The 26946-nt window shown below is 33.9% G+C and overlaps 1 protein-coding gene across 2 annotated transcripts in view; it reads left to right on the top strand.

The window, feature by feature from the left end:
• Positions 1 to 26946, top strand: part of LOC127712440 (spermidine synthase-like) — a 176974-nt gene that overhangs the window by 64687 nt on the left and 85341 nt on the right. For both annotated transcript variants that reach the window (XM_052218884.1, XM_052218883.1), the window contains exons 4-5: positions 14885 to 15038; positions 23057 to 23143. In XM_052218884.1, the coding sequence (XP_052074844.1) occupies positions 14885 to 15038; positions 23057 to 23143 (241 nt within the window). The remainder of the gene's footprint in view (positions 1 to 14884; positions 15039 to 23056; positions 23144 to 26946) is intronic.

The following is a 26946-nucleotide window of genomic DNA, read 5'->3' as shown; positions in this document are numbered from 1 at the left end:
AAAAACATATCATTTGACAAGGATGAGATTTTGGTAAATCATAAGTCCTTCATGGCTTCAATGAACATTACATTGAACAGCAAATCTGAGGACTTACCTTGTTTGTATTGGATACCTAAGCTTCACAAAATTCTGTACAAACAACGGTACATTGCCGGCTCATCTGCATGTTCTACAAAGGAATTGTCCATTAGATTGACAAAAATTCTGTCCGCAGTGAAAGAGGGTCTTCAGAAATACTGTGAAACTGTTTACTTGCGTTGTGGTATTAACCATATGTGGATTCTAAAAAACTCTAAAGAACTTATGGATAATTTTAAATCTCGATCTTTCTCTGAAATTAGTTCTATCAAAACTTTTGATTTTTCAACCCTGTATACCACCATTCCCCATGTGAAATTGAAAAATCATCTAAAAGAAATAATCCACAATGCTTTTCAATATAGAAATGTTAGCATATGCTATAAATTTATTACTTTGGGATACCATACGGCATATTTTGTTAATAGTGAACAAAAAGGTAAAACATGCTACACAGAGGAACAAGTGATCAGTATGCTGGAGTTTCTTATTGACAACATATTTGTTGAATTTGGAGGTAGACTTTTTCAACAAATTGTCGGCATTCCTATGGGAACGAACTGTGTGCCTCTCCTTGCTGACCTCTTCTTATTTTCATATGAGTCAGAGTTGCTTCAGACACTTGTCAAAAACAAGAAGATCAAAGAAGCCAGATCATTTAATTTCAAATCAAGATATATTGATGATGTTCTTTCCATTAACAATCCAAACTTTTCTGATTGGGTTCCATTCATATATCCTCCAGAACTAGAAACTAAAAAAACAACAGACACGGCTTCCTCCGCCTCATTTTTAGAATTATACCTCAAATTTGACATGAGCGGTCATCTCAGTACCAGAATCTATGACAAACGAGACGATTTTAATTTTGAAATTATAATTTTCCCTCACCTTAGTAGCAATATACATTTCACAACTCATTTGGTTTTCAAGAGCTTGCAGCTGCTACTCAGACTTTATAAAAAATCACAAGTGTCTTAGCAGAAAGTTGATGAACCAGGGTTATGTCAAAAAACGTCCCGTCCTTTTTCTAAAGAAGTTCATCTGAAGATACCAAGACCTTGTGGATAAATATTCCATATCAACTTCACAAATAATAGATGATGGTCTTGAAGTATAGATTCTTGGTTCTGACGTTGTTTATCATCTTAATTACGTGTTATATTGTTCTTTTATTTGTCTTTGTAAATTATTAACCTTTACTGTTTAGTCCATTTTTGGTAATATCCTTTTGGCGTGGCTCGGTACTTATACATCCCGCCAGTGTGTTATTGTACTATGGTCATTTTTAGCTCACCTGGCCCAATGGGCAAAGTGAGCTTTTCTCATCACATGGTGTCCATCGTCCGTCATTGTCGTGCGTTAACTTTTACAAAAATCTTCTCCTCTGAAACTACTTGGCCAAATTTAACCAAACTTGGCCACAATCATTATTGGGGTATCTAGTTCAAAAAATGTGTCCGATGATCCCGCCTGCCAACCAAGATGGCCGACATGGCTAAAAATAGAACATAGAGGTAAAATGCAAGTTTTGTCTATTATTTTGAAAACTGTTATAAATAGAAAAAATCTGACAGGGGCAGAAATGTTCAAAATGAACACCCCTACCAATTGTCTATTTAAGTCAAAACTGTCAGACGACTCCTTATAGGAGTTATTGCCCTTATATGACAAATTTTACCATTTTTTTTCATTTTTATACGCCCGTTTACGGGACGTCTTATGGTATACCGTTGACCTTCTGTCCGTCCGTCCGTCATCAACATGTCAGACATTAATTCAAAAACGCTTAAACCAATATGCATGAAACTTTGGTGAATTGTTTATATCTATTGACGTGAGCTCCCTTTCGTTTTTTATAAATTTCAGATTTACCATTTCCGAGTTTTGGGGTTTTATTCATTAAAAAAAGGGGGGATTTTCCAGTTTTCAGACAATAACTCAAAAACAATTTCACCAATTTGCATGAAATTTTTGTGAATTGTTCATATATATTGACGTGAGCTCCCTTTGGTTTTTTATAAATTTCGGATTTACCGTTTCCGAGTTTTGGGGTTTTATTTATTAATAAAGGGGGGATTTTCCAGTTTTCAGACAATAACTCAAAAACAATTTCACCAATTTGCAAGAAACTTTGGTGAATTGTTTATTTCTATCGACATGAGCTCCCTTTTGATTTTTATAAATTTCAGACTATACGTTTCCGATTTTATGGGGTTTTATTCATTACAAAAAGGTGGATTTTCCAGTTTTCGGACAATAACTCAAAAATGCTTTCAGCATTTTTTATGAAACTTTGGTAAATTGTTTATATCTATTTTTGTAAGCTCCCTTTTGATTTTTATAAATTTTCGATTTTACATTTCCGAGTTTTAAGATTTTATTTGTTTATAGTCTGACAACAGATTTACTAAGTATTGCACAACAGCAAGAAATCTTTCATATAACCAATTTCAAGTTCTTTTACTACATTTATTCAGAAACCTATAATATATCAAATATTTAATTACAATCCAAATTCAGACCTGTATCAAGATTGAATATTGTGTCCATTTTTGTTCAGGGTTGGACCTCTGCGGGCATATCCAGCTGCACTCAGCGAAGCAGTTTGTTGCCTATTATCTTGAAAACTATCAAAGATAGAGAGAAACTTTAAAATGCAAAAGTGATCAGCAAGAAAAGTTCTACAAATAAGTCAAACATAGTCAAAATTGTCAGTCGACTCCTTATTAGAGTTATTGCCCTTTGTAGATAATTTTACCAATTTTTTGTGTTTTTGCCTTATATCTTAAAAATTATAATAGATAGATAGAAACTTAAATAAGCAAAAATATACCGTCCGTCTGTCCATCCATCCGTGGTCAACATGTCGGACATTAACTCAAAAAAGCTTTAACCAATATGCATGAAACTTTGGTGAATTGTTTATATCTATTGACGTGAGCTTCCTTTCGTTTTTAGCTCACCTGGCCCGAAGGGCCAAGTGAGCTTTTCTCATCACTTGGCGTTTGTCGTCCGGCGTCGTATGTCGTCGGCGTTAACTTTTTACATTTTGAACTTCTTCTAGAGAACCACTGAATGGAATGAATGTTCCTCATGAGGTGCTGACCAAGTGTTGTTACTTTGTAGCCGATCCATCATCCAAGATGGCCGCCAGCGGGGGACTTAGTTTAACATAGGACCCTATGGGAAATGCATACAAATGACTTCTTTTAGAGAACCACTGAATGGAATAAAACCAAACATGGCTTGAATGTTCCTTATGAGGTGCTGACCATGTGTTGTTACTTTGTAGCTGATCCATCATCCAAGATGGCCGCCATCGGGGAACTTAGTTTAACATAGGACCCTAAGGGAAATACATACAAATGTCTTCTTTTAGAGAACCACTGAATGGAATGAAACCAAACATGGCATGAATGTTCCTTATGAGGTGCTGACCAAGTGTTGTTACTTTGTAGCCGATCCATCATCCACGATGGCCGCCAGCGGGGGACTTAGTTTTACATAGGACCCTATGGGAAATACATAAAAATGTCTTCTTTTAGAGAACCAATAAATGGAATGGAACCAAACATGGCATGAATGTTCCTTATGAGATGTTGACCAAGTGTTGTTACTTTGCAGCCGGTCCATCATCCAAGATGGCGGACAGCGGGGGACTTAGTTTAACATAGGACCCTATGGGAAATACATACAATTGTCTTCTTTTAGAGAACCACTGAATGGAATTGAACCAAACATGGCATGAATGTTCCTTATGAGTTGCTGACCAAGTGTTGTTACTTTGCAGTCGATCCATCATCCAAGATGGCCGCTAGGGGGGGGGGGGGGGGGGGCTTACTTTTACATAGGACCCTATGGGAAATACATACAAATGTCTTCTTTTAGAGTACCACTGAATGGAATGAAACCAAACATGGCATGAATGTTCCTTTTGAAGTGCTGACCAAGTGTTGCTACTTTGTTGCCGATTTTCTGTTCAAGATGGCCACCAGGATATTTTATTAAATAACGGGACCAAATATTAATCAAAATTTGGCCTCAATCATTATTTGGGTATCTGTTATGATTTTTATCTATCTTTACATGATTTCTAAAACCAAAGTAGAGTCAGGTGAGCGACACAGGCTCTTGAGAGCCTCTAGTTTATAAATTTCAGATTTACCATTTCCGAGTTTTGGGGTTTTATTCATTAAAAAAGGGGGGATTTTCCAGTTTTTCGACAATTACTCAAGAATGCTTTCACCAACTTGCAAGAAATTTTGATGAATTGTTTATATCTATTGACATGAGCTCCTTTTGGATTTTTATAAATTTTAGATTTTATGTTTCCAAGTTACAGGTTTTTATTGTCGAGCCTGCGACTTTTGTCGCAGAAAGCTCGACATAGGGATAGTGATCCGGCGGCGGCGGCAGCGGCGGCGGCATTAGCTAACTTCTTAAAAGCTTTATATTTTAGAAGGTGGAAGGTCTGGATGCTTCATACTTTGGATATGGATGCTTCATGTTACGAAGTTTCCGTCAGTCACATGTCCAATGTCCTTGACCTCATTTTCATGGTTCAGTGACTACTTGAAAAAAAAGTTAAGATTTTTTGTAATGTTAAATTCTCTCTTATGTATGCGTACCTTGCAAGGTCCTCATGCCCGTCAGACAGTTTTCACTTGACCTCGACCTTATTTCATGGATCAGTGAACAAGGTTAAGTTTTGGTGGTCAAGTCCATATCTCAGATACTATAAGCAATAGGTCTAGTATATTCTGTGTATGGAAGGACTGTAAGATGTACATGTCCAACTGGCAGGTGTCATCTGACCTTGACCTCATTTTCATGGTTCAGTGGTTATAGTGAAGTTTTTGAGTTTTGGTCTGTTTTTCTTATACTGTATGCAATAGGTCTACTATATTTGGTGTATGGAATGATTGTAAGGTGTACATGTCTAGCGGGCAGGTGTCATCTGACCTTGACCTCATTTTCATGGTTCAGTGGTCAAAGTGAAGTTTTTGAGTTTTGGTCTTTTTTTCTAATACTATATGCAATAGTTCAACTATATTTGGTGTATGGAAATATTTTATGATCTATTTGTCAGTCACGCAGGTTTAATTTGACCTTGACCTCATTTTCAAGGTTCATTGCTCAGTGTTAAGTTTTTGTGTTTTGGTCTGTTTTTCTTAAACTATAAGCAATAGGTCAACTATATTTGTTGTATGGAAGAATTGTTAGCTGTACATGCCTGCCTAGCATGGTTCATCTAAACTTGACTTCATTTTCATGGTTCATTGGTCAATGTTTAGTTTACTTGGTTAATGTTAAGTTTATGTGACAGTTGTAATAAAGCTTTATATTTAGGACTATCAACATAATATCAATGATTATTAAAGAAGGCGAGACATTTCAGCGTGTGCACTCTTGTTCTTAAAAAAAGGGTGATTTTCCAGTTTTCGGACAATAACTAAAAAATGCTTTCAGCAGTTCTCATGAAACCTTGGTGAATTGTTTATATCTGTTGATGTAATCTCCCTATTGATTTTCATAAATTTCAAATATGACATTGAGAAGAAATTGAACTTTATTTGTTTATAGTCTGACAACAGATATACTAAGTAGTGCGCAACAGCACAGTGTATTGCACAACAGCAAGAAATCTTTAATTGAATATAAATTCAATTCATACAATTAATTTCAAGTTCTTTCACTACATTTATTCAGAAACCTATAATATGTCAAATATTTAATTACAATCCAAATTCTGACCTGTATCAAGCTTGAATATTGTGTCCATTTTTGCCCCAACTGTTCAGGGTTGGACCTCTGTGGGCGTATCCAGCTGCGCTCAGCGAAGCAGTTTATTGATTACTGATATGGACTTGCTGTGTTCTTTCTTTCAAATATGATTTAAAAAAATCAACAGTATTATATATGATTTGCAATATTAATGGGCGATGACAAATGTCAAAAGGTTAAAGGCTGATCAATAAAACATTACTGTGAATCATGATTACTATCTTTTATTTTTAGAAAATGAACAAATACAGCCGATGTCAGTAGGATTTGTATTTCAGATACAAGTACATGTAAATGAATTGTTACTGTGGGATTTACATAGAAGTTTACAGACCCGAGAGACATTTATGTGTTATTTTAATAGTTTTTCTCCCTAAAATTTTTTGAGGGGTATAGAGGCAAAATTTTAATCAATGTTCATATGCCTTCAAACCCTGAAAAGGACGTGTAGTTTCAAAGGAGTTAAACATTTTCTCTAAAACCAATTATGAAGTAGAAACTATTCTTCCATTCCATACAACTTGAAACAGATTGGTTAATTGATTGTTGACTTAGGTCCAGGGATAAATATTTGAAGTGTCAATTCACAATAAATCTTTGTGAAATGGGGAAAATGACTAAACATCCAGTGACATATATTTTTGGAATATTAATTCCGACATTATAGAAACAGGTATACAACCAAAATGAAGATAGGAAAATTTATGTTCATTTTTATTACATTTTGTTTTATCCTTTCATTATTTACTAGTCCAAAGAGGCGGAGCCAGCCAGTGCATTAACAACTTCTGAGATGGAAGTTAGAGCACTGCTTTAAGCTCCACCCATTCTTTGCTATTCCTATAAGAAGCGGTCAACGGCGGGATTCTACAGTGCTCTAACTAAAAATCTATTCAGTTAATGCACTCCTTTAAAAATATCAGAAGTTAACTCACTCTAACAACAAAGAAAAAAATTACCATTCATATTACAACAATATTTATGTCACCATAACTTAGATATATTTAATAGGTTTAAATGATTGCCCCAATGGCTACAGTTAGTGTTGGAAATACAATTACAAAGTTACTAAAAAAATTCAGTTATAACATGTTTTTATGCCCCTGCGACAAAATGTCGAGGGGCATATTAATTTACCCCTGTCCGTTCGTCCGTCCAGATATAGATACATGGTTTGTCCGGCTATCTCCTCCTACACATTTTGAGCTACAGCTTCAATATTTAAGTCTCCCAAACGAAGTTTGGGAAGACTTATTGTTTTTGCTCAGTTCTTATTATTATTATTCTTCTTCTTCCTCTTCCGCCGCTTTTAAATTTGAACTTGTCCGCACCCGTTCTCCAAAACCGCTTGTCAGATTAACTTGGGGTTTCACAATATGTTAGACTAACATGTCTAGTGGTGCAATCAGGGTTTTGTTTGTGCAATGGGGTTTATAAAGGGGTACTTTGAGGGGCAAAAAGAAAAGAGGGTTTTACTATAGAACCCTATGGGATTTTATTTTTAAAAATTTTCAAATGATTAAAAATTGAAAACTGTTTGTGATAGACACAATCTTTTTAATTGAAAATGTTCTAAATGATAAAGCCCATTAAATGAAATACAGGGTTAGTCCCCAGGGGTCACCCCCACCCCCTGCTATTTAAGAAAGTTCTAATACCTTGTAAGTGGTCAAGATCCCCACCCCTAAACCATATATTTTTTGGTTTTTCATGCTAAGATGGTTTGAATGATATACAGGGTAAGTCCCCAGGGGTCATCCCGACCCCCTGTCATTTGAGAAAGTTCTAATATCTTGTAAATGGTCGAGATCCCCACCCCTAAACCATATATATTCTGGTTTGTCATGATAAAGCACATCAAATGAAAAACAGGGTTAGTCCCCAGGGGTCACCCCCACCCCATGCCATTTAAGAAAGTTCTAATATCTTGTAGGTGGTCAAGATCCCCACCCCTAAACCATATATATTCTGGTTTGTCATGCTAAGATGGTTTGAATGATATACATGGTTAGTCCCCAGGGGTCATCCCGACCCCCTGCCATTTGAGAAAGTTTTAATATCTTGTCAATGGTCGAGATCCCCACCCCTAAACCATATATATATTCTGGTTTGTCATGATAAAGCACATCAAATGAAATACAGGGTTAGTCCCCAGGGGTCACCCCCACCCCCTGCCATTTAAGAAAGTTCTAATATCTTGTAAGTGGTCAAGATCCCCACCCCTAAACCATATATATTCTGGTTTGTCATGTGAAGATGGTTTGAATGATATACATGGTTAGTCCCCAGGGGTCATCCCGACCCCCTGCCATTTGAGAAAGTTCTAATATCTTGTAAATGGTCGAGATCCCCACCCCTAAACCCTATATATTCTGGTTTGTCATGATAAAGCACATCAAATGTAATACAGGGTTAGTCCCCAGGGGTCACCCCCCCCCATGACACATAAGAAAGTTCTAATATCTTGTAAGTGGTCAATCCCCACCCCTAATCCATATATATTCTGGTTTGTCATGCATAGATGGTTTGAATGATATACAGGATTAGTCCCAAGGGGTCATCCCGACCCCCTGCCATTTGAGAAAGTTCTAATATCTTGTAAATGGTCGAGATCCCAAACCCTAAACCATATAAATTCAGGTTTGTCATGCCAAGATGATTTGAATGATATACAGGGTTAGTCCCCAGGCATCACTAATGCATATAACTTTACTGGACCAAACCAATTTTCACTGGACTTTGCCCAATGTCAGGCGACCCTGGGAATTAGGAATTATGGGAGCTTCGTTTGGGAGACTTTGTAACAGCATCCTGATACAATCATTTCTTGTTTGTAGGATGTTTCTACACATAATAGAGGTGTGCATTTCTGCAGGATTTTGATTTTTATGCCCCCGCCATAGCAGAGGGGGCTTTAAGTGTTATCCTTGTCCGTACGTACGTACGTCCCCAAAATTGGTTTCCGTTCTCTAACTTTAGTTTGCCTCAACCAAATGTTATAAAACTTATACACAATGCTTATTACCACAAAACACAGATCAAGTTCGTATTGGGTGGCATCACTTTTACTGTTCTTGAGTTATGCCCCTTTATAAACATAATGATTGCAGAATTTTCGTTTCTGTTCTCTAACTTTAGTTTGCCTCAACCAAATGTTATGAAACTTATACACAATGCTTATAATCACAAAACGGTCTTAACTACGTGAATTCTGCATCTGTATGTGGAAGTTGACTCATTCATATTTACAAGCGGGGGCATCTGTGGCCCAGAGACACACATTCTCGACTTATTTTCAAATATTCTCAAAATGTTAGGTATTTGGACTTAGTCATTTTTTGGTACTAGCTGCAGAAAGAGATCATGGTTTGTCCAGCTATCTCCTCCTACAGATTTTGAGGTACAGCTTTTATATTTTGTAGGATGTTTCTTCACATATTTGAAGTGTGCATGTCCACAGGATTTTGATTTTTATGCCCCCGCCGTAGTGGAGGGGGCATTAAGTTTTACCCTTGTCCGTCTGTACGTACGTCCCAAAGTTGGTTTCCATTCACTAACTTTAGTTTGCCTCAACCAAATGTTATGAAACTTATACACAATGCTTATTACCACAAAATACAGATCAAGTTTGAATTTTGGTGGTGTCACTTTTACTGTTCTAGAGTTATGCCCCTTTACAAATGGAAAAATTGCTGAATTTTTCGTTTCCGTTCTCTAACTTAAGTTTGCCTCAACCAAATTTTATTAAACTTATACACAATACTTATTACCACAAAACTCAGATCAAGTACAAATTTGGGTAGCGTCAGTTTTATCGTTCTTCAGTTATGTCCCTTTATAACTTTATATGATATGCAAACGGGGGCATCATCTGTGTCCCATGGACACATTCCCCATTTATTTTGAAATATTCTCAAAATGCTAGGTTTTCGACTTAGTCATTTTTTTTTAATTAAAAGTCAGAAAGGGGGATGTTAGATCATCACAAAAACAGGTAGTTGGACTTTAATTCCTTCTCACTTGCTATATAATTGAAAACATGGTTTGTACTACCACAGTTTAATGTCCCTAATGCAATAAATAAGATTTTTTAGTATTTAATCAAATATTTAATCAATACTGGGAAATTGAACTTAGTGACCACTGGAAATTAAGAAAGTTGAATTTGGTGACTTCTAAAACTGGAAAGTTGAAACCTTTTGCTGGACATTCAGAATAAAAATTTAAAGATAGATCATCATACATAGTGTTAAATTTATAATTTCTTATGGTCCGGCGGGGCATCATTTGTTTCTTACAGACAGCGCAACAATTTCAAGTTGTACTTCAACATCACTGTTTGTCAAATCTAAAGTATGTGGAACTATACTCATGCATATGGCAGAGCATATCTAGTTTGAATTTGGTTTTAGCTGTTGGCTTAAATGAGGACATAGACTGAGGAAGTTTTAGTCATATCTGCCTATTATATGGAATTTTGTATTCTTGTGCCTTCTTACACCATAAAGGCCTTAAACAGAAATATTAACATGACTGAGCTAGACTGCGACAGTGCCAGACTTATTTGAACCGGAAGGTCTTGTCACATTTCTCATGATTTTTGCAACTGTATTTTCGGAGAATGCAAGACATATGAATGCTAATGCCATTTATGTTTAACTATTTGTATAAAGATTTATATTGGAATACTTCATACCAAAAATACAGGAGTCGGTTTCACAAAAAAACTTAGGACTAAGATTGATCGTAAGTATACTGAATTGTTCATGACTTACGATTAATCTTAGTCGTAAGTTTTTTTGTGAAACCGACACAGGCAGGTGCATTCAACTCCACTCTAAATTGACTAGGATTGCTAGTTTTCCTGCTGAAAGTTGGTGGTCAAATAGCCAAAAGTGCTGAAAGTGGCATTACACTCCAAAAATACATCAATTATTCCTTACATACTGTCATTAGTGTCTATCATATGTCCATTGCCATAAGACCTCATTTTTATTGAGCCTGCAACATTTATATTATAACTTTGTCAAACATTCATGGAATTTTAATCAAGTTGGACAGAATATTTTTTATGATCAAAAGACAGTATCCAGAGCCAAATTATGAAAATATTTATTTTTTTATTTTTCTGTATTTTCCTGACAAAAGAACTTACCGGGTAGTTTGGTTTTTTTTTTGCAGTAGAGAAGAACATACAATCTGGGGTAAAAGTTTGTAACTTATCAATTTCTTTGTCAAACCTTCATAGAAGTTTTTAAAACTTTCACAGAAGCTTTTGTATGATAAAAAGATAATGTCTGATGCAAAATTTTGAAAATATTTTTTCATTTTTAGTATTTTGCTGATTGATGGACTTTTTATGCAGTTAAAAGTGTTGTTTTAATTTTTTACAGACTTTCTGGGATTAATTTTTTTTTAAATGATTTTGGTTAAATTTTATGGATTGTTTTGAAACTTGGACGTTGTTAATCTTCAATTGATTAATTGTTGGTTGCTTAATTCTGTATTTAACTGATAAATGGACACACTTTTTACGGTCAGCATTAATCCTTCACACTGACAGCAGCAATCGCAGGCAAGACGCAGGGTTCTGCTTAACCCTTTACAAATTTTTATGGTTTAGTAACTGCTTAAAGGAAACTTAAAATTTACATTTAATATATCCTGAATTAATTCTTAGTGTCAAAATTTACAAAAAAAAATAAACCTGATAAACATGTATTGGTTCCTTACATCAGCTTTAACTATTTTTTTCTTTACCTTACACAAAAATATGCAACTGTGCCCTTCCTGACATTTCAGTTTTCTAATTTAATTCTATAACATGACTCATCTAGTATTGTGACTTGTTTCCAGCCATTTGTTTTAATCACTCCCTACAAGCTATAAAGACTAGATCTATGCAACCAGTAACACAGATCTGACGAATGTTTTTCAGATTAATATGTATTCAATTCTATTCGCATTTTCTACATTTCACTGATTTGTTTTTTGGTAGTATCATTTGTTTGACATATTGCCTATGCAATAGAGCGTGTGTTTTTCAAATTTTAAGCTAGAACTTCATCCATTAAGAAAATTATCAATGAATCAAATTGTTGGTTCGTTTATGTTTTCAAGAAAATTTGTCATTGATAGCATATATTTCTTAAATAGTACTATTGGATTGTCACATTTTTATTGTTTTATATTGAGAACTATCATAGATAGACAGAAACCTTAAGAACAGTAATATCAACACATTATTTAAATTGTTAATTGCCTATTAAAGAAATTCACAAATTTTTAAATGGTATGTTTTTTAAGTCCCTGCATCGACAATGCGGGAGCCCTGTAGTTTTCACTTTGTCTGTCTGTCCTTCTGTCAGTTCCCGTCTGTCTGTCTGTTCACACAAAATATCCAAAAGTATAGATAGGAGGCCAATGAAATTTTGCACAGTTGTTGTGAATAATATGTAGACGTGCATATAATATTTTGGTAAAATTCGGCTCATTTATTTTGGAGAAAACCTATGTTTTTGTTAAAAAATCACAAATTTTGAGAAATGTCTTTTGTAAAAGCAACTCCAAATGTATAAGTAGGAGGCCAATGAAATTTTGCACAGTTGTTGTGCATCATATGTAGATGTGCATATTATATTTTGGAGAGATTTGGCTCAATAATTTTGGGGAAAAAATTGTTTAAAAGTTTTCTTTTCTTGTATTAGGATGTCATCAAAAATTGATATATAAGAGAGTCTTATTATGCATTCCAAATTGTTTCTTCAAGTCAAAATTGTGTTAAAAAATTATTTTTTCTTACAATATCGTTTCCCACTTCAGATTTTCCCAATTATTGAAAACATCTGAGATTTTGATAAGTGGAAACTTCCATACAAACTTGGATAGGATTTGATAGTTTACATAAATAATTAAAAACCAAGGTCTTTCCATCCCAAAAACTTAATTTTGACCAATGAAAGGTGAAAATGAGGTCAAGGTCTTATGAAACCTGTCAGACTGACATGTACACCTTACAATCATTCCATACACCAAATATAGTTGACTTACTGCTTACAGTATCTGAGAAACCCACCTAATCACATAACTTTAACATTGATCGCTAATCAATGAAATAAGACTGAAGTCAGGTGAACCATGTCGGTAAAGAACTACAAACGATTATTTTTAATCAGTGCAAGTTATCTGTCTTTAAATAGTTTATTCTTTCTTTTTTTTTTATTTTAACTTGACACCAACAAGCAATTCAGAATGTATTCTCGATTAATATATGTTTTGTTTAAATCCAAGCACTATGATATGTATTTTAAAGGGCCATTTTTGTAAATGGTGGGCAATTAATAATTTTGACACATAGAATCATTTCGTAATAGCAAATGATACCTTTTTATACGCCCGTTTACGGGACGTATTATGGTATACCTCTGTCCGTCTGTCCGTCCGTCCGTCCGTCCGTCTGTCCGTCTGTCCGTCCGTCGTCAACATGTTGGACATTAACTCAAAAATGCTTTAACCAATTTGCATAAAACTTTGGTGAATTGTTTATATCTATTGACGTGAGCTCCCTTTCGTTTTTTATAAATTTTAAATTTTAAGTTTCTGAGTTATGGGGTTTTATTCATTAAAAAAAGGGGGTTTTTCCAGTTTTCGGACAATAACTCAAGAATGCTTTCACCAACTTGCAAGAAATTGTGGTGAATTGTTTATATCTATTTAAGTAAGCTCCCTTTAGAATTTTATAAATTTTACATTTTACATTTCTGAGTTGTGGGGTTTTATTCATTAAAAAAGGGGAGGATTTTCTTGTTTTTGGACAATTACTCAAAAATGCTGTCAGCAATTCTCATGAAACTTTGGTGAATTGTTTATATCTATTGATGTAAGCTCCCTTTTGATTTTCATAAATTTCTAATATGACATTTAGAATTAATTGAACTTTATTTGTTTATAGTCTGACAACAGATTTACTAAGTATTGCGCAACAGCACAGTGTATTGCACAACAGCAAGAAATCTTTAATTGAATATAAATTCAATTCATATAACCAATTTCAAGTTCTTTGACTACATTTATTCAGAAACCTGTAATATGTCAAATATTTAATTACAATCCAAATTCAGACCTGTATCAAGCTTGAATATTGTGTCCATTTTTGCCCCAACAGTTCAGGGTTGGACCTCTGCGGGCGTATCCAGCTGCGCTCAGCGAAGCAGTTTATTCATTTAAATCTTAGAAAGAAATATGATTCTCACTTTTCCACTGATGACTTCAATAGTAAGAAAATTTTGAAACTGGTGGACTTTTTTATGTCACATGTAATTCTTATTGCTTGTAACATAATAAAACTCTCTGAAATCATAACAGAAAATAATCAAACCTAAAAATAAAGAGAAACACTATTTGAAACAAGTAATATCTAAGAGTATTGCATGGCAATACAGAGTCCCCTACCGGTTAAAAATTCATTGTACTGGAACAAAAGGCGTAACTTGATCTATAACTTGTCATGATAAAACTATATACCAAATATCAAATAGATATCTTAAAGCATGAAGAAAAAAAGTGTGGAAAACTGATTTGCTGGACTGACGGACAGACAGAGCAGACGGACAGACAGACAAATGGATGGAGGGATGGACAGATGGAAGGATGGAGTGCAAACCTAAAGTCCCCTTCGACTTTGCTGGTAGGGGACTAATAAGATGTCACCTTTATGTGTAGGACGTGGGGTATAGGATCTTGTTTATTGAAGGTTGTTGTGAAAGTATTTCTCATCAAAAACAAATGGGTCAGAGCGAGTCTACATGGGTGTTCACAACAAACTTTCTTTGCTCCCCCAAAGTTGCTTTTCAGTTTTTTCTTCAGTCTCTGTTTGAGTAGTTGTGCCAGTGGTTTGGATTGATGTTTCTGTTATTTGGATCTCTTCTTCTTGGACATCAATAACATTGTTTGTGTTATGATAATAAAGTATAGTATTTTTAACCAAGGTTCTTTCATATGTTTTTTTTTCTTTCAGAAAGTAGTAGAGGTTAGTAAGAAATATTTACCACACTTAGCACAAAGTTTTGATAACCCCAGAATGGAATTATTTATTGGAGATGGGATACAGTACATGAAAGATCACAAAAATGAGTTTGATGTCATAATAACAGATGCACCTGACCCAATAGGTATTCCTTTGAATAAGAAATTAATATTCACAAATCTTAATTTTTCATGCCCATTGAACCTACAATAGAAGAGGAGTATTACGTTTTTTACTTTGTGCTTCTGTTTGTCCATCTGTATGAAACACATCAGTGTTTAATGACTGTTTGACAGAAAGGTTGCATACTTAAAAGCATTATTTTTTTGTCACATGCTCTTTACACTTGGTAGGATTGTTTGCGGCCACTACAGCCATATCGATTCAACCACTTTTACGGACAAATGGGACTTAGACAATTTTTTCAACTGTTACACCACATTGAAACCATGTTCTGTTGAATAACTGGTGCAAATACAAATACACTTACTGTAGTATAATCTATGATCCTGTTGTGCAACTCTATTCTGTACACACAATTTTATTCAATATTTACACAGGCAGTGGACATCTCGCTACTTTGTAGCAATTTTGTTGGCTATTATCTTACAAACAAAAATAGATATGTGCAAAATTGTAAACAAAAAACAATGTGCAAAATTGTAAACAAAAAACAATGAAACTTGGTTATTATGTTCCCAAAAGTCCCAGGTTAGCAATACCAGCTCCTTGGCTGTTCTAGTTGTGTTTTGCAACAACAAAATATACCCTTTCTTTATATGGGAAGTTTTTCATTGTAAAATCTCTAAAGGAACTCATCATTTAGTTGCTGTCGTCATCTTACCTCATTTTTGTCTGTCGTCTTCTTATTTGTAGTAAACTTCTTAAAAAAATCTTCTCTGAAACCATCTGGTTCATTTTTAATCAAATTTGAATGATCTTGAGTATATCTAGTATAAAGTTGGTTTTTTTTTTGCCTTCCAATCAACCAACATGCTCGCCATGAATTGAAATAGAACATAAGGTTAAATGCATTTATCGTCTAATATCTTGAAAACATAATAGTCTGAGATATCTTACAAGGACCACTAACATGCTCATAATGGCAAGATCTTCCTACTTCTCATTTCCATCAAAATTATCAGATAACTCCTTGTAGGAGTTATTGCCTTTAAATGAAGATTTTTGACTATTTTATCTCGAAATCTGTAACAGAAAAAATTACCAGCAATACAAGATCTACTGAAATGCTAAATGACTGAAATGTTTGGATGTCTCTTTACAGGAGTTATTGCCCTTTAAAGACTGTTTTTGCTAGTTTTCAAGGTTTTGCCTATAATCTTGAAATCTGTAAATAATCAGGGGATACTGTAAACAGCAAAAGTGATCAGCAATAAAAGATCTTCAAAACTGTAATTTGACTGAAATAATTGGATGACTACTTATAGGAGTTATTGCCCTTAAAAGACAATTTTTTTGACTAATTTGTAAGTTTTGTCTATTATCTAAACTATAATAGATAGGTTATGAAACTGTATATAGCAAAAATGATCAGCAATACAAGACATTTTTTTTTACAGGTAAGAGAATTAGGCTCTTTGGTGCCTTTTGTTTAAAAAAATTAGGGTTTTTAGTTTGTCATTGCAAAAGTTGACATTTTACCGTGGCTGGAATGAAACATTGACTGTTACTTTTGCTTAATTTAAATGTTAAAGTTTGTGAATATAAATAGAAATAAGGAGATGTGGTATGATTGCCAATGAGACAACTATCAACCAAAGTTAAAATGAAGTGGATGTAAGCAATCATAGGCAACTGAACTGCCTTCAACAATGAGAAAAACAAATACCGCATAGTAGGCTATAAAAGGCCACAACATGAAAAATATGAAAAATTCAATTGAGAAAACTAATGGCTGATTAATAAAAAAAAAATAAGTCATGTTTCTCGTTTTTGTCTCGCTTGACGGAGTCAAAAAGCGAGACATAGGTATGCTGTTTCCTGCGGCGGCGGTGTCAACAATGTATTAGTTTGTGATAAGGTCTAGTTTATGGTGAACCACTAGTGGTAAGTCAAAGATATTTGGTATGCAGTTGTATTAGTATTGGCATGTCTAATTTCCATGGAGATTGTTTGGCCCCGCCCCCTCATTCATGGTCTATTGACTTTGAATCTTTTGCTTAGTTTACATGTATGAGTTTGTGATTAGGTCGGTTTATGGGGAACCACTAGTGGTAGGTCAATGATATTTGGTATACAGTTGTATCAGCATTGGCACGTCTCATTACCATGGAGATTATTTGACCTCCCCCCCTCAGTTATGGTTTATTGACTTTGAAATTTTGCTTAGTTTACATGTATTAATTTGTGTTTAGGTTTGTTTAAAGGGAACTACTAATGATAAGTCAATGGTATTTAATATGCAGTTGTATTAGCATTGGCACATCTCATTTCCATGGAGATTGTTTAGCCATGTTCCTTTAGTCATGGTTCATTGACTTTGAATATTTGCAAAACTTACATGTTAAAGTGTTGCTATTTTAATTTCAACATTTGCATTATCAAAATTACAAAAAAGCGAGACATATCTCTGTGATAACAGTTTATTTATAAAGATTAGACCGTTGATTTTCCCGTTTGAATGGTTTTACACTAGTCATTTTTGGGGCCCTTTATAGCTTGCTGTTCGGTGTGAGCCAAGGCTCCGTGTTGAAGACCGTACTTTGACCTATAATGGTTTACTTTTACAAATTGTGACTTGGATGGAGAGTTGTCTCATTGGCACTCATACCACATCTTCTTATATCTATGAACCAACGACAAGCACTGAACTACAGGCTCCTGACTTGGGACAGGCACATATAGAAGGTGGCGGGGTTAAACTTGTTTGAAGGTGCCAACCCTCCCCTAACCTGGGAGTCTGGGACAGTGGTGTAACAGTACAGCATAAGAACAAACTATAAAATCAGTTTGAAAGGGCTTAACTCATCAAATTGATACAAAGCAGAAAAACATCTTAACAAAAACACAGATGGGACGTGGCAGGATATTTATACATCCCTAAAAACAAAAAAGACACAAAAGTACAGATCTGAGAGTACTCACAGTTACTGACAGCTAGTTCAAAGTCAATAACATGTATCTAAGACTCAAATATCAATCAGTACACATCCAGCATCCAATGGATTTAGTGTAAAGACCTCATTAACAGTCAGAGAAAAACATGACCTTGTGCAATGCTAAAATGTAGGTATCGACAGATTGTAATACCTTGAATGTGCATATGTGTATAACAATAAGTATGGTTTTTATTTACTGATAACAAATCAATATTTATACCAATAAAAACAATATTCAAAGATTTAATGACAGTGTTGAATTGGTAGCCTTTTAGAAAAAGTTTATTTAAAAGATTGTTAAGTTTACTGGGATCGTATGTAAATTTCAGGGCTCGATAAACAACATCACCGTAATAATTAGGATGTGCTATTCTGTTTAAAATAAGTATTTTTACAGTTACAGCCATACTTGCAAACCAAATCTTTGTTTCTATGGAAGAATTTAGTGAGGTTTTTGTCTCGCCTTGACGGAGTCAAAAAGCAAGACATAGGTATGCTGTTTCCAGCTTCGGAGGCGGCGGCTGTGTCAACAATGTATTAGTTTGTGATTAGGTCTAGTTTATGGTGAACCACTAGTGGTAGGTCAATGATATTTGGTATGCAGTTGTATTTGCTTTGGCACATCTCATTTCCATGGAGATTATTTGGCCCTGCCCCCCCAGTCATGGTCTATTAATTTGAAACTTTTGCTTAGTTTACATGTATTAGTTTGTGATTAGATCAGTTTAAGATGAACTGCTAATGTTAAGTCAATGATATTTGGTATACAAATTTATTGGCATTTTCAAGTCTTGTTTCCATGGAGATTATAAAGCCCCACCTCCTCATCATGGTTCATTGACTTTGAAACTTTTACATAGTTTACAAGTTATTGTTTGTGTTTAGGTTTGTTTAAAGGGAACGACTTATAATAAGTCAATGGTATTTGGTATGCAGTTGTATTAGCATTGGCACATCTCATTTTCATGGAGATTGTTTAGCCATGTACCTTCAGTCATGGTTCATTGACTTTGAATATTTGCATAACTTACATGTTAAAGTTTCCTATTTTAATTTCAACATTTGCATTATCAAAATTACAAAAAGGCGAGACATATCTCTGTGTTAACAGTTTAAAATAAGTATTTTTACAGTTACAGCCAATCTTGCAAACCAAATCTTTGTTTCTATGGAAGAATTTAGTCAGGTTTCTTAGTAATTTGTAGTAAAGAAATTCCTGACTTAATAATTTACCAGTAATACATAGATAACGCTCATTGAAATCCAAAACGCCACTACAGACAAGGGCAGTTTAAGGGAACCAATAATGTAAAGTCAATAATATATGGTATGCAATGGTATTATCATTGGCACATCCACGGATATTAATTGAACCTGCATCTCCTTCTCATGGTTTACATCTTAAAGTCTTATCAAACTTCAATTTAATATTATATGTTTATTATATGTTTTATATACTTGAATGGCTAAGCTTTACTATAAAATATATGTACATGGACTTTCTTTTAAAAGAAAATCCTTTATCTTCTCCAAATCTTCAGAGATGTACTGCTATTGAATTATTTTCTTCTCAGACTCTTATTTGCCGACAGCTTTTTAGTTTTCAGTGACCTTAACCATGGCCCCACTTGTAAGAAATAGACTAACCGCACAGCACAAGTGCAAGGGAAAAACTGTGATGAAAGAAAAGGTAACCAAACGTTCAAGCTAGGAAGATTGAATTAATGGATCTTGAAAAAAAAATTTAATACTCCAAATCATGTAACAACTGTTTTGACAAAGTTTAAAAGGGAAAGCATGACAAATTTAAAAATAAGCAATTAAACAAAGCTCTATCCGTGCTATCATTTCACATATTTTTCACGTGTTGCATGTGTTGATTGTGTATCAAATTCGCTATCGGTAAACTTTGTCATCAAAACAAGAGTGTTAATTAGCAGCTAAAGTTTGGATCAACGCTATCAAATGAAATATTTTTTGCTGATTATACATTATGTATTCGTAATAAATTTAAAATAACTTGCATAGGGGGCTTAGTTTAGTATATATGCATGCATTGGTTCAATAATTTCCTTCACGTTATAATTACAAGAAACTCATTTCATATGACTTTAAAGTATTGCCAAATTTATTTGAACATTTGCATTTTACTATCATAATTACATACAGGCAAGATATATCTCTGTATCAACATTTTATCGTTTTGAAAAATTCTTAGTTCAGCGAAAAATGAAAGACAAAGAGGATTTTTAAATAATGTTTTTTACAAGGATGAGGGTCGTATATTTGTTTTAAGTACAGCTGGAATAATTAGGTCTTTCTATGAAAAGACCTTTTGATTTTGTTCTGATTATTTTGTCATTCCACCTTTCTGTGGAAAGACCTATAGGGTTTGTTCTGATTATTATTAGGTCTTTCCACTTTTTATTGGAAAGACCTTTTGATTTTGTTCTGATTATTAAGTCTTTCCACTTCCCCTTTTCTGTGGAAAGACATTTGGATTTGTTCTGATTATAAAGTCTTCCCACCTTTCATTGGAAAGTTCTTTTAATTTTGTTTTGATTATTATGCGGTCTTTCCACTTTTCTGTGGAAAGACCTTTTTATTTATTAATATTATTTTTTCTGCCAAATTGTTTTCTTGCAGTGTATATTGGTTTAGCAAGATGTCGCTTAGATATTTTGCATATGATATCAGACCGATATATATTGGGCGTTTGAAGCTCACCCTGTTTAACCAAACCCTTTTAATTGTAAGAGTTATCTTCCCAAACACTGTTTTGCTTATATGTGCATCTCCTTAATCATAGAAGAAATCAACAAATTAATTTTTCCAAATTGCTTGTTAAATCCTCAGGATCGATACTGAGACTCCATATGAGAGTTATTTTCCCTTTTGTATTTGACAGAAGGGATGTATATAAATGTAACTCATGAACCCTAAGTCATAGAGACCTAGGTTAACTTGATTTGAGGTCCTTGGTCTATCAAAAAGAAGATGGGGTCAAGGTCAAATGTCATGGTCATGTTCTAAATTTTTGCCCTTTGCTTGTGTGTGCATCTCCTCAAAGTATAAAAGGTTGATACAAAAACACTGATGCAAAATTATCTGGTTCTTGTGAGGAATTAATGGTACATTCAGTCCAAAGCGATCTGGTGACATTTTATATGAGTTATTGCCCCTGAAATTATTAAATTTTTAGGTTAATTGGTTATTTTTTCATACTGGTATATAATAAAGGTGTGGGGTCTTTTGAAAAAAATTGGGTGACATATGACCTTGAAAAATATCATGTGCTTTTGAAACTGACACTGCTTACCGAATACTTTTCTTTGCAAGAATTATCCCCCAAACACTGTTTTTTTTGTGAGCGTATCTCTTCTGTAATGAATAAAGATATTGACAAAATTCTTTTTCCTTATTGTTCGTTACTACCTCATGAAGATTCAACTGATTTGGACCAAGCCATCTGGTGACATCTTATAGGAGTTATCTTACTTTTACAATTTTACCTAATGGTATGCTGTTCGTAATTATAAACTGTAAGCAATAAAGACCTATGATCTTTTGATTGAGATCCTTGGGGTCTAACTTGGAAATAGAGGTCAAAGTCTTGTTCTTAATATTTTACCTGTGTTTGTGAGCGCTCTCCTGGTTAACTATTAAAGAATGATATAAAATAAGTGGTGCAAAATGTTTGGGTTATTTAGAAGAAAATATGGTTCATTTAGTCCAAAGCAATTCAGTGACAATTTTTAGGTTAATTCATTATCACTTTGAACTGTAAAATGATAAAGCCATGAGGTCTGTAACAAAGGGAAGGGTGACATATGACCTTGAAATAGTTCAACCAGAAGTGACCTTGTGTAAACAGGAAGAAGCAATTTTTGCACATATTTCAGGGAAAAGTATATAGAAAGGATATATTTTTGGAATCGGCAGTTACTTATCATTTGAGACCATAAGTGACCTTCAGTGAACCGGAAGTAGCAAATTATCTCCATTATTTCAGAATGCAAGATATAGGGATTACAATCAGGTGGCTGCTGCGATGGTGTAAACTATTTATTTTAAGCTTTATATTTCAGAAGGTAGATTACCTGGATGCTTTATGCCTTGTATGCAGATGCCTTATTTTACAAAGTTTTCGTCTGTCATATGTCCATTGTCCTTGATCTCATTTTGATGGTTCAACGACTGCTAGAAAAAAATATTATGTTTCTTTTGTCGTGTGAATTTATCATTTATTATAAGTAATAGAATAACTATATTTGGTATATGGGTTCCTTGCATAGTCTAAAGTAAGGTAAGTTAACACATTTCAGCACGTGCACTCTTGTTAATTATTATTTTGTTTTCTGAAATGACTTTACCTAAACTAAATTTGTCAGAAATAATGTATAAGAGACCATAAAAATTGCTTATTTTATTCCCATCAGACAATCAAATTGTTTTGCAAATAGAATTGAGATTGGAAATGGGGAATATGTCAAAGAGACAACAACCTGACAAATGAGCAGACAACAGCCTGCTTTCTTTTATTCCGATTGATCACTTTCAGAAAGTGACATTGATGAAATTGAGCATAGATGTGGTGGAAACCTACAGGAAATTAAGAGTAAATAGTTTTGTACAAAGGCACACTTGTATTTAAACTTGAAACTTGGGTCACCTGAAAAAACGATGTCTTAATTTGACGATATGTCAGAACAGTTTCCTTATTCAAAATCACTTAATACCTTTCATCATCTTGTTGAATTGTACTCAGTTATATTGAAAGACAGATCTTGTTTCTCCACTATGATTTCAAGAATTTGACAATGCTTTTTACTCTGATTATTATTATTTCAACCAACAAAATTTCTGCTCCAAATTTTTGAAGGTGTGAATCATTACAACAAAACACAAGGATCAGAAAAGATCATTAAAGTGGGATTAAAATATAATGGTGTCAGATCCTTGTAAGCGAAGCATGGATACAGGATCTTTATTGTGGAGAAAATGGTTGTAGCCACTAATAATTCATTTGATATTGTCCTTACAGGGCCTGCAGTTGGACTTTATGAGGAAGATTACTATAATAACATGAAAAATGCCTTAAATCCAGATTTTGGTATTATTTGCTGCCAAGGTAAGGTTGAAATTGATTTTAAGTCCAGTAGTAGCGGCGATTTTATGGAAAATATGACTGTAAAGCTAACTGTGATCACTTCTGAATCAACATCTAAGTGAAAATTTCGGTGTTCTATACCTGTTTTTTAACTACTTGTCAATGACATTATTCTATTTCTGTGAAATGGTTTGGAAATCAAAAGTTTTCAATATAACATTGTTGGTGCAAGCATGATGTAAAACAGAACTGTTTTGGCAAGACATTTGAATGTTATATGGCTTTACGTTAGTTGTGAGGTAGAAGTTGTGTGAGAAGATGACTGTATATATCATTGATACTCTAAACCTATTTTAGACCATCACAAAATTCAAACAAAGCCCTTCTTATGTGAGAAGCAAATGAATATTTTTCATTTGGACTAAATTTAATTTATGACAACAAGCAGCCATTATCTCACAAAAGTAGCACAATTTGTGACAAAGTTCAATGCTTTGCTTTTAAAATGTATTTTTGGTCAAACCATTCATTATAGGTTTAGATGTTGTTTACAGTTAATTCCATTTATTTGTAAAAGGCTCTGAATATATATCCAAGCAACTTTTGAGTGTCAACTTTTTGGATCAGAAAGAAGTAAAAAAATTAAAATGTCAAAATCAAAAATATTGTCACTCCCATTATTATACGACTGCAAAAAAATTTTGCGATCGTATATTGGTATGACGTTGGCGTCGTCGTTGTCCAGCGTCGTCGTCCGAAGACACATTGGTTTTCGCACAATAACTTTAAGTGAATGGATCTCTATGAAATTTTACCATAAAGTTCAATACCACAAAAGGAAGGTTGGGATTGATTTTGGGGGTTATGGTACCAACAGTTAAGGAATTAGGGGCCAAAAATAAGCATTTTTGTAACTTCCAGGCATAACTTGTGTGTTAGTGTATAGAACTCTCTGACATTGTACCACAAGGATCCATATCACAAAGGGAATGCTGGGATTGATTTTGGGGGTAATTGCCACAAAATTTTAGGAATTAGGGGCCAAAAAAGGGGCAAAAAACAAGCATTTTTATATGGACAAATACTTTAGTACAAAACATAATTTAAAGCAGTGTAAGGGAGATAAATCAAATACATCATTTGAATTACCTCCCTTACACTGCTTTTAAATTATAAAGTATAAAGTAATGGTTAATGTACAATTAAGACAATTTAAAACAGTGTAAGGGAGGTAATCCACATACAACGTTTTGAATACTTCCCTTACACTGCTTTTAAATTATGTTTAAAGAAATGCATATTTATAAAGGAAGATAAGTAAAAATATCTGCAAATGTTGCATCTTTTTTTTTTACAAAAAAATCCATATGAAAGATTTGACACCATATTTTAAATTCTATTATAAAATAGATTAAGTTAGCACTATGGTAAATTTAAATGGGTAACTATGGTTGCAAATTCCATTGGAAATTTGAATTGAGATTATGACCATATCTTGAGGGAAAGATTTTTTTGGGGAAAAAGGGGGGGGGGGGGGGGGTAAAGAGAAATTGTGGGGGGTAAATTTTTTCTCATTTCAGATTTCAGAAATTAAAAAGAATTATTCTTCAAATAATATTTTTTTTTCAAATTTCAAATATTGAAAAATTTCAAGAAGTTATCTGTAATTGCACTTTATGGCGCATTAGATTTATAAAATCTTTGACCACATTTATTTATTTGTTACGCCAAATCTGACCGTGTATTTAGATTTTTAATTTTGGGTCCAGTTTTCATATTGGTCTACATTAAGGTCCAAAGGGTCCAAAATTAAACTTAGTTTGATTTTAACAAAAATTGAATATATGGGGTTCTTTGATATGCTGAATCTAAACATGTATTTAAATTTTTGATTTCGGGCCCAGTTTTCAAGTTGGTCCAAATTGGGGTCCAAAATTAAACTTTGTTTGATTTCAACAAAAATTGAATATATGGGGTTCTTTGATATGCTGAATCTAACCATGTATTTAGATTTATTATTTGTGGGCCCCGCTATCAAATTGGTTCATATTGAGGTCAAAAGGGTCCAAAATTAAACTTTGTTTTATTTCATCAAAAATTGAATTATTGGGGTTCTTTGATATGCCAAATCTAACCGTGTATTTAGATTTTTAATTTTGGGTCCAGTTTTCAAATTGGTCTACATTAAGGTCCAAAGGGTCCAGAATTAAACTTAGTTTGATTTTAACAAAAATTGAATATATGGGGTTTATTGATATGCTGAATCTAAACATGTATTTAGATTTTTGATTTCGGGCCCAGTTTTCAAGTTGGTCCAAACTGGGGTCCAAAATTAAACTTTGTTTGATATCAACAAGAATTGAATATATGGGGTTCTTTGATATGCTGAATCTAACCATGTATTTAGATTTTTTATTTGTGGGCCCCACTATCAAATTGGTTCATATTGAGGTAAAAGGGTCCAAAATTAAACTTTGTTTATTTAATCAAAAATTGATTTATTGGGGTTCTTTGATATGCCAAATCTAATCGTGTATTTAGATTTTTAATTATGGGTCCAGTTTTTTAAATTGGTCTACATTAAGGTCCAAAGGGTCCAAAATTAAACTTAGTTTGATTTTAACAAAAATTGAATTCTTGGAATTCTTTGATATGCTGAATCTAAACATGTGTTAAGATTTTTGATTATGGGCCCAGTTTTCAAGTTGGTCCAAGTTGGGGTCCAAAATTAAAACTTTGTTTGATTTTAACAAAAATTGAATATATGGGGTTCTTTGGTATGCTGAATCTAACCATGTATTTTGATTTTTGGGCCCAGTTATCAAATTGGTCCACATTGAGGTCAAAAGGGTTCAAAATTAAACTTTGTTTGATTTCATCAAAAATTGAATTCTTTGGATTCTTTGATTTGCTGAATTTAACCATGTATTTAGATTTTGGATATTGGACCTTAATAGGTAAATTAAAAAATTTTAATTTCTTAGACCACATTCATTCTGTGTCAGAAACCTATGCTGTGTCAAATATTTAATCACAATCCAAATTCAGAGCTGTATCAAGCTTGAATGTTGTATCCATACTTGCCCCAACTGTTCAGGGTTTGACCTCTGCGGTCGTATCAAACTGCGCCCAGCGGAGCATTTTATTTTTTAGCTCACCTGACCCGAAGGGTCAAGTGAGCTTTTCTCATCACTTGGCGTCCGTCGTCCGTCGTCGTCATCGTCGTCGTCCGTCGTCGTTAGCTTTTTACAAAAATCTTCTCCTCTGAAACCACTGGGCCAAATTTAACCAAACTTGGCCACAATCATCATTAGGGTATCTAGTTTAAAAAATGTGTCCGATGACCCCGCCAACCAACCAAGATGGCCGCCATGGCTAAAAATAGAACATAGGGGTAAAATGTAGATTTTGGCTTATATCTCTAAAACCAAAGCATTTAGAGGAAATCTGACATAGGGTAAAACTGATTATCAGGTCAAGATCTATCTGCCCTGAAATTTTCAGACAAATCTGACAACCTGTTGTTGGGTTGCTGCCCCTGAATTGGTAATTTTAAGGAAATTTTGCAGTTTTTGGTTATTATCTTGAATATTATTATAGATAGAGATAAACTGTAAACAGTAATAATGTTCAGCAAAGTAAGATCTACAAATTAGTTGTCATGACCAAATTTGTCAGTCGACCCCTTTAGGAGTTATTGCCCTTAATAATCAATTTTTAACAATTTTTTGTAAATTTTTGTAATCTTTTACAAAAATCTTCTTCTCTGAAACTACTGATACAAATTTAACCATACTTGGCCATAATCATTATTAGGGTATCTA

Source organism: Mytilus californianus, unplaced genomic scaffold (genome assembly GCF_021869535.1).
Source record: "Mytilus californianus isolate M0D057914Y unplaced genomic scaffold, xbMytCali1.0.p SCAF_8, whole genome shotgun sequence".
NCBI lineage: Eukaryota > Metazoa > Mollusca > Bivalvia > Mytilida > Mytilidae > Mytilus > Mytilus californianus.
This window is presented reverse-complemented; position numbering and strand designations above follow the sequence as displayed.